The following is a 9,449-nucleotide window of genomic DNA, read 5'->3' on the forward strand; positions in this document are numbered from 1 at the left end:
GTGATTTAGAGGTTACATTCATATCAACCCTTGAAGTAAGAAGAATAAGGGCTAGTCTTGGAGAAAGCCGAGTCTTGGTGGTCATCCTTCTAGCCGTATTGTCTATCGAAGATTCAAGGGGACCTCAACTACGAGATCAAGTTTGAAGACTATCTCAAGACAAGAAGAAAGCCATGCAAGCAATCAAGAAGATCAGAGCAAGAGAAGACTCAAAGTTCTTTAGTTTTTATAATGCATTGAGTCCTCGTGGCATTTAGTGTTTGCATGACTTAGGATTTTCAAATCTCATTTAGACCTATCTTTACAACTCACAAAAGGTATTTGAAAACTCATGTACAAAGCCCAAACACCATGGCTCAGAGACCCTTGCACAAAAGAGTTAAAACCAAGTTTTTAAAGCAGGGCGGGTCGACCGGGATATGGCGGGCGACGCGGGATGGTACCTGGAATTCCAGGGCATCTCGGAATTTATCGAGCCGGTCGACCGAGACAATCCAGTCGACCGCGGATGGAGTTTCTGAAAAGTCAGAAACCATCCAGGAAGGTCTTGGCGGACGACCGCCATGGTTCGGTTGACCGCAGAAGGTTTTTGAGCGAAAATGTTGAGCGGACAGGTAGCCCTCTCCGGGCGACCGCCATAGGCCGGTCGACCGCTACGGTAAGAAATTTGAATTTATAAAAGGGTGCCCGATACGACCACGGTGGCTCGGTCGACCGCTACGGTAAGAAATTTGAATTTATAAAAGGGTGCCCGATACGACCACGGTGGCTCAGTCGACCGCGACAATCGGGAAAACTAGCCATTGGGGCTTTTGCAGGTTAACGTTTTCAAGCCAGTTAATTATAGTATTGCCCTCAAACGGTCATAAACTTGTTAGGGCTATATAAACCCCATTAAAGATCTTCATTACAACCTTTTGAATAATCATTCAACACATCTTTGAGCTTTATCTTTCAAAATCAAAAGGAATCATCTTCTACCTCTTGTGTTTTTGAACTTGCATCAATTACTTGTCAAGAGGGTCTCCAAGAGCATCTCGTTTCTACCATTTGGAGATTTAGTGAACTTGAGAGTTGTATTTGCCTTTAAGAGGTTTGAGAGCTTTCATTTCTTTCTTACTTCTATTTTTGTATAGAGAGTTTATATGCTTCAACCCTATAGAAAAAGAAGCTTCCTTGTGGAGAGGGTTTCATGCTTCGGCCCTTGAGAAAGGAGAAGCTTGTGGAGAGGGGTTTTACGCTTTGGCACTTGAGAAAGGAAAAGCTTGGTTGTAAAGGGTTCTACGCTTCGCCCGTGAAAGGAGAAGCTTGATCATTGTAATTGACTCATTGATCCGGCCATTTGAAGGAGGATTAAGATAGTGGAACTCGCGCGTGGACATGAAGAGTGGAGTAGGTCTTGTGATAGACCGAACCACTATAAATTCCGTGTACATTGTCTCTATCTCTCTTCTCTTCTTTGTGCAAGAGTGTGGTAATATCGTTTACTTATTCATTTATAAATTAACAAGGGCTAGTTGCACTTTTAATTTTTAGGGCTTAATCAAAGTACAAATTGTAGAGATTTTTAATTAGACCCAATTCACCCCCCTCTTGGTTTGCCTTTGGGATTTCACTTACCATGAATCCAAGGAACTTCCCGGCGGCCACTCTGAATGTGCACTTGGTGGGGTTGAGCTTCATATTGGGTTCCCTCATAACCTGGAACGTCTCTCTCAGATTGGATATGTGATTCAACATCTTCTTGCTTTTGACCAACATGTCGTCAACGTAGACTTGCATATTCTGTCCGATCTGGTTCCTGAAGAGCTTGTTCACGAGCCTTTGATATTTCGCTTCGGCATTTTTCAGACGAAGCGCATGACGCAGTAACAGTACGTTCCTTGGTCCGTTACAAAAGATGTTTTTGGTATATCCGATTCATACATTCTGATCTGATTGTATCAGGAGAAGGCATCCATAAAGCTTAGCAGCTCAAGACCGGCGGTAGCATCTATCAATTGATCGATTATTTGGAGCGGGTAGCTGTCCTTCGGGCAGGCCTTGTTCAAATCAGTGAAATCTATGCAGGTTCTCCACTTCCCGTTGGCTTTCTTTACCATAACAACGTTTTCGAGCCAGTCAGGATATTGGATCTCCTGAATGAAGTCAGCCCTCAAGAGCGTCTCCACTTATTCTTTGATTGTTTGTCGCCTTTCTGGGGCGAAATGTCTTCTCCTCTGCTTTACTCGCTTGCAGGTGGGATCGACACTGAGTTTGTGCGTGCTGACCTCAGGATCTATGCCAGGCATATCTCCGGGGGCCCATGCGAAGACGTCTGCGTTATCTCTTAGAAACTGGATGAGTTCATGCCAGGTGTCTTCGCCTAAGGATGAGCCGATTTGAACCATCTTTTCACTGTTATCTTAGTATAGAGGAATGGAGAGGAGGTCCTCGACTGGTTCATTTACGATGATCTGAGGTTCGTCTTTCAGATCGAGTAGCTCAATCGGTAGTGTCTCTAATGCATTTCTGCCTTTGAGCGCCGTGGCGTAGCACTCTCTTGATTGCGGTTGGTCTCCTTTGACCTCGCCCACACCATTTGGTGTTAGGAACTTCATTTTTTTATGGTATGCAGATGCGACGGCACAGACGAGGTTTTGCCCGGGTCTTCCTAAGCTAGCGTTATAGGCCGAAGTGGCCCTCACTACTAGGAAGTTGATCATTGCGAATGCTTGACGAGGGGGCTCTCCGACAAGGACTGGGAGCTTGATTTGTCCTTCGACCTTAACTACCTCTCTCGAGAATCCGAACAGATGTGAATTTGCAGTCCTCAAGCGATCATCTCCTATCATCATCTGTTTGAAAGCGTGATAATAGAGGATGTCTGCAGAACTTCCATTGTCTACCCAGATCTTCTTCAACTCCCAGTTGGCAACGAGCATGGTTATGACCAAAGCATCGTCATGGGGAAGTATTAAGTTATCGAGGTCTGCATGTGAGAATGAGATTTCATTTTCCACTTTCATCTTCTTGTTGCAGGTATGGATGGCATTGACTTGACGGGCATAAGCTTTGCGGGCTGCCAATGATTGTGTTTATGACCCTAGTAGTGGTTTGTAAATATTTCTCTAACATTCCAGTAACCTAAGTTACTGGTTTGTAAAGAAAAATTTTGAAAATTTATTAATTTAATAAGAAAAAGAATTATGGCACGTAAAACGGGGAAGCGATTAGAAAACAGTGAAAACCATATTGTTTTTAAAAATATTTTTCAATGGAAACTTGCATTTATTATAAAGCTTTAATTCTGGAAAGTTTCATCAATTTTTAAAACTATTTGGTATTTATTACAAATTGCCGAAATTTAAAATAATTAATAATCCTATTAAATAAACTCCACAAAATATGAAAATTTTTGGGTGATCTAGAAACCTTGTAAAACTACTGAAAACAAACTTTCACTAAATTTGGACATGATTTGATATACTTTTGGCTCCATTCATCAAGAAATAACCCTTTTGGGGGTTATTCTTTGAAAAATAGAATGAAAAATAAAACGGCCAAACCGCGGTTGGAAATTAAGTTTCCAGTAGTTTTGTATTTTATATAAAACCCATAAAATATCAGTTTTTTAAAAAGAACCATGTTTTCAAACACTTGCTTTGATAATCTAATTTAAATTCATATTGAATAAAAACAAAAGAAAACCATTTTTAAATAGAGAAAAATTAATTTTTGGATCAAATTTTGGATTTTGAAAACTCATAATCTATATTATAACATACTGAAATTTCAAAGAAAAAATCGTTGATTTGATCCATCAAAATTAAAACCCAAGCATGCTTTTTCTACTTCACAAAGATGAGGAATCCTTACCGTTGATCACGATCCATGTCTCTAGGGTTGGTGATCCAAGATATACGCTAAAAAAGATCCAAAGAACACTCAAATAATCCTTGATTGTGTGATGCCTTGGAGAAGAAGGAATTCAAGAATTTGTTTTGTGAAGAACACTTGAGAGAAAAATGAACACACTTCAAGAGAGATGAGGTTTTTTTCTCTTTTTTTTTTCTTTTTTGTTCTTCTTGGGAGGAGAGAGAAAAATACGAAGTTGGATTTTTTCGGATCCTTCCTAGGATTGTTTGCTTTGATTTGTATACAAAAAAGCTAGGGTTAAGAGAGAAATAGTAGTTTCCAATGTGAGAGCTCCCTTTTTGGCTTGTTTCCAATTTTCCCCTCTTGCTTTTTTTCTTTCTTGTTTTCAAATTTGATTTGATTCCAATGTTAATTTCTTGTCAATCAAGACATGCTATTCTCATTCCACATTGCTTCTTTGGAAGGAAACATTTTTAAGCAATCATTCCTCTTTTCCTTTTTCCATTTTTTTATTCATTTTATTTTTCTTTTAACAAATATGATGTCACCATTGTGACATCATCAAGGTTGGGTGCTCAACGCATGTGGGTCAGCCATGTGGGGTGCCCACCATGGTGGTCGATCCATATGGGTGAACCCACATGAGCTCCATCTTTGCGGGCTTTAGCCCAATGGGCCATTTCACACGGGTTTCAGGTTTTTCCATAAAAATTCAATAAAATCTTTCTAAATTGAACATTCTATATATGGACCCAACTCATTTGACATTTATGGTGCATCCCTCACATATGATCGGACCATCTTTTTTGGAAAATAACTTTTCGGACCAAAATGCCCCTATTTGACTATTAGACATCCAAATGTGACTAAAATACCCTCAGATTGGTTCACCTCTAAAGGAAAAAAATTAAAAATAGAAAGTCTTTGTGGTCAAACTTCAAAAATAGAAACTTTCAAAATTGGGTCCTTTCGGTGAGCAATATTAAACAGGATCATTTGCTATCCCCTGAAAATACCCAAAATGCCCTCAACACTTAGAATTTCCAAATTAAGCGAAACCCCTGAGAAATTCTAAATTTAGCAGGTTTTCCAAAATTCAGAAAATCATTCATAATCTCTCAGACATATTTCGGGGATCAAAAGAATTACACAGGAAAAGACCAAATTACCCCAATGTGTTAGAATTTGGCGAGACTAGGGAAAACCCTGAGAATTTTCAAAAATAGCAGATTTTCGAAAATTTATGAACGGACTCAAGATTTCTTAGACACAACTTAGGGACCAAATATGATATATTGGAAATGTCTAAAATACCCCCGAAGTGCAAGACTAAGAGAAAATCTTAAGAGATCTAAATTTAGCAGGTTTCCCAAATCTTGCGAAATTACTCTTAATCCATCAGCCGTACCCTCGAGATGGTTTTGGATATATGAGAAATGATTGAAACATCCATAAGATGATGAAAATGTGGAAGCCACATGAGTTTCTAAAAATAGCAGCTTTTTCAAATTCATGTAATCGTTGAAGATCTCTCGGACACAGCTCGGGGTTCAAATGGGACACATTAGAAATTACCAAAATACCCCTGTAGTGCAAAATGGGCAAAAATGAGGGAAACCCTGAAAATTCAAAAAATAGCAGGTTTTTCACTTTCTTAGAAACTTGATTTTACATCTTCCGAAGGCCAAAGGAAGCCCCTAGAGACCTTCAGGATCGCGAATTAACTTCAAAACTCCCATAATGAGGTGAAATCTACCCTAAAATGCGTGGATGCCTAATCTAATACTGAATACGGACTCAAGACTCGATGATACTACCGAATCTTTCTTTTTAAAGTGTAGCAAAATGGGGGTGTCTACAGCAGCGAGTATGCGTCTTCGAGAAGTATTAAGGAGAGTGTAATTCTCCTCTTTCCTAAGGAGAGTGTAATTCTCCTCTTTCCTCTATGGGCTTCTTTCTCTCCTTAGAGCTTTATCGTCCCTATGTTGCTTTGTAGGGTTCTTTTCTTCTTCAGAGGTTCTCCTCCGATTCGAATCCAGGGCAGCCAATGTTTCCTCCACAGATATCTACTCTTCGGCCCCAGCCATTAGATTCGCTAGCTAGTGCGGATTTCGGCAGGCTACTGGTCACCAAAAATCGTTGGACTTGGCACCTGCGAGGAGCGCGTTTGTGGCAGCGAATGGATCTAAGTTTGGTACTTGAAGAGCCTACCTATTGAAACAGCTCATGAATGCCTTCAGGGGCACGCTGTCTCCCTGTCTCAGGGCCATTAACGATGGAGTTTGGTTTAATCCGTGAATACCAATCTCTAGCTGCTCCTATCAGAGTGGTCGGGAAGGCCTTGCAAAGGAACCCATCAGAAGCACCGTGGAGGAGCATCATAGTTTTGAATGTCTCCAAATGGTCCATAGGATCGGTGGTTCCATCATATTGCGAGACCGGTGGCATCTTGAACCCTCTGGGTGCTGGTGCATGTAGTACTTTGTCCGTAAAGGGTGGTCTGCTTGAGAACGTCTTTGAGACTGCTGACCATAATCTTTCGCCAGTTCCTCGATTCGATGGTCTATCTCTTCGAACCTTCGCAGCATTGGATCAGCTTCTCTCCCTTCACGGCCAACCAGTTTGCCTCCCCTTTCCGCAGGGGGCCTTGCCACCGAGTCTGAATGGCTTTTTGAGCTCTTCCGCTGATGCCGTGATCTTGCCCGCTCAGCACGGTCATCTCGAGCTCGGTGTCTATGCACTGAACGAGATCAAGATCGGCGACGGTAGTGAGGCTCTGTTTGAGCGTGTCTCGTCTGGGAGTGATGGACTTGTCTTGAAATGGAGTGATAGATCTGATCACAGTGGGAAGGTACTAGTTCTTCTCTAGGAGGGTTCAACTTTTCTTGCGCAGGTCGGAAAACCTCTGGGGGGTGTTGCCGAGGCGCCTGTTGGATCAAGTTCTTGTACTGGTCGACAAGGGTGGTCATCTGTTCAAAAAGTGTTTGGATTTGCTCAGGATTAGGAGTTGAAACGGGGGTTAGATGCTCGGAGCCAGTTGGGATGTGCTCTGCTGTCATCGGGGGAACAACCACCTCCGAAGCGATCCGTCCATTCCGCGCCGTGCGGTGTGACGCAGGTCGGGTCGCCCGCGTAGCAGGGACTCGTGCACTCCTCCGTCCTGTCATTTATGATGGGATTTTAGAATGGCTTTTAGTTCGTGGTCCCACGGATGGCGCCAAACTGCTACGCTCGAAATCAGTAACAAATGAGGCAGTGACGAAAGAGCTGATCTGGCGAGCCCTGGTTGTCCGAGCTGGCTAATTAACTGTGTCATGAGCAAGGAAGCACCCAGTCAGAAGACCAACTTGGAGTCGTAGCTCCGGACGGGCCCTTTGACAATCAAGTCAGTGATGGGCACAGAAAAGGAGAAAAGCCAAAGTAAGGGATTCTCACTCTTAGGGATTCGCCCCTCACCTTAGTGTTTTAAAGGCTATTTATAGTGAGGGCCTTGGGTAGCTGGATTACCTACCCAAGACAGGTGTCAGCCTATGAGTTGGCCAAATTTTACCTGCCCTTGGTGGATTACATGGTTTCCCCTCGAGCTGGTGTTGTCCTGTTAGTGGGCCACGTGTCGATAGCTAATTGGGGGTGACTTTTCATACCCCATCAGGATGATACAAGCCTTTGGATCTATTAGGACTTGTTAAGTGTATGATGCCTTGTATTCCGGACGTTTCAATATCAAGAAAATGACTGATTTTGACCTTTTTATATTAAATGAAACTCTGCATACCCCTTATTTTGTTAGAGAAGCACATTATCATCTGTCCTTGTTTTAAACTTTTTATTCTGAATGCTGCAGTTCCCGTAGGAAATTGGTACTACGAGCGTAAGACTTTGATGCAACCCAGAGCATAGCCATTCATCTAATGGGCCCCATCATCAATCAAATGATATTGACCGTTCTATTGAAGGTTTATTTATACATTGAATGTGCATGGTTGCTTTTTTGCTTACAACCATTAGGCCACATGTTAGGTGGTCAGGATCACTTAGATCGGTCGTATCTTCGAGCTATATGGTGAATTCATGATGCACACGGTGCGTCCCACTTTTGGTTGATCAGAACCGTCCATTTGATCATAGCCCAAAATTCAAGTCAATCAACCAATTATAATATCAAATAATCAGTATTTTTTTGTCATGATGGTTTAACAAAGTAAAACTATATAGCCAACGGTTCACATTCATCGGATAAAAGTACACATTATTGGATGTTAAAGTAGATGTTTGGCATCATCTTGGGGCCATAGGAGATCGATCCAAAGCAAGGCCTATCAGATGGACCGTTCTGATCGGTCGAAGGTGGGACCCAGTCTACCATAGTGTGACCCACCTTGATAATACAAATGGCCTTATAAGAAAAGGTCTCATGATATCACTGCCCTAGATTTTTGTAACCATGAGATGTTAGTTTATTGGACAATGGCTGCAAGAGGGCTCACTCTCGCTGGCACTAAGGTAGCTAGCAATATGCCCTTGTCATTTTCAAGTAGTGCTGTTTTCTTCCCTCTTTCTATATTTTAGAATGTGACAGGAGCATACAAAATTAACTGATTTTTTTATGTCATCAATGGTTACGTAAGTCATCAGACATCTAGAAAAAGATGGTATGGTGGGAAGTGAGATTACTATTATGCCAATGTAGTTTTTCATATACCAGGTGAAATAAATAGGTCTTTATGTGAGAAGACAACGGATTTCCTTTTATTTGTTTTAAATTTTTCTACAAGGCTCCCTTTCTCTCGACATAAAATCTGTGTTTAAAATAAATTTTAGGCACATTTTTTCTGGAAAATTAGAATAGAATTTGTTTTATGCAAATTTTACAATGGGGATTCTGAAAGATCCCACATCGAAAAGGGAGGAAAGGTTACTGGGCTATATATGTGGATTTCTCATTTCCCTATGTAGATGCATGTTCAGCATCTCCAAGGGGCGGGCCCCGTGGAGTGAGTCAGGCACGGTTAGTGCTGTTGGAAAACAAAACCGGGGAGGGTAGATGACCCAGAACTGGACAAAATCTACACAATGGAGTCAGAGCGTGACAGAATGGTATCAGAGCGGGACCTCCCATCCAGTACGGTGTGCCAGCGAGGACGCTGGGCCCTAAGGGGGGGAGGATTGAAAGATCCTACATCGGAAAGGGAGGAAAAGTTACTGGGCTATATATGTGGATTTCTCCTCTCCCTAACTAGGCGCCCTTTCAGCCTCTCCAAGGGGCGGGCCCCGCGGAGTGGGTCAGACACGATTAGTGCTGTTGGAAAACAAAACCGAGAAGGGTAGATGACCCAGAACCGGACAATATCTACACAATGGGGTTAGGGGCGTGACAGATTCGGATGTAAAATGGGTGTAAAACAAAATTTGTGCCCATTTTCCACTAAAAATGGATGTAAAATTTGTTTACGCTCTAAAGAAAAAGAGCCTAAGGGCATGTTTGGCTTCCTTGACTTTTTTTACTTGGAATATTAGCTTACCCAATGGGAAATGAGGGTGGGAGAGGGATTAACAGGAGAAGGGCTGGTTAAGGAGAGGGTAAGAAAAGC

The 9,449-nt window shown here is 42.0% G+C and overlaps 1 protein-coding gene across 1 annotated transcript; it reads right to left on the reverse strand.

The window, feature by feature from the left end:
• Positions 1 to 2,405: 2,405 nt before the first annotated feature.
• On the reverse strand, positions 2,406 to 3,008 carry LOC143882907 (uncharacterized). The gene has a single exon (XM_077386288.1). It carries the CDS (start codon positions 3,006 to 3,008, stop codon positions 2,406 to 2,408), a length of 603 nt encoding a protein of 200 aa, XP_077242403.1.
• Positions 3,009 to 9,449: the final 6,441 nt, after the last annotated feature.

The sequence above is a fragment of the Tasmannia lanceolata genome, unplaced genomic scaffold, assembly GCF_043159265.1.
Source record: "Tasmannia lanceolata isolate RefF3 unplaced genomic scaffold, GAP_Taslan_0.1 ptg000008l, whole genome shotgun sequence".
Taxonomy (NCBI): domain Eukaryota; kingdom Viridiplantae; phylum Streptophyta; class Magnoliopsida; order Canellales; family Winteraceae; genus Tasmannia; species Tasmannia lanceolata.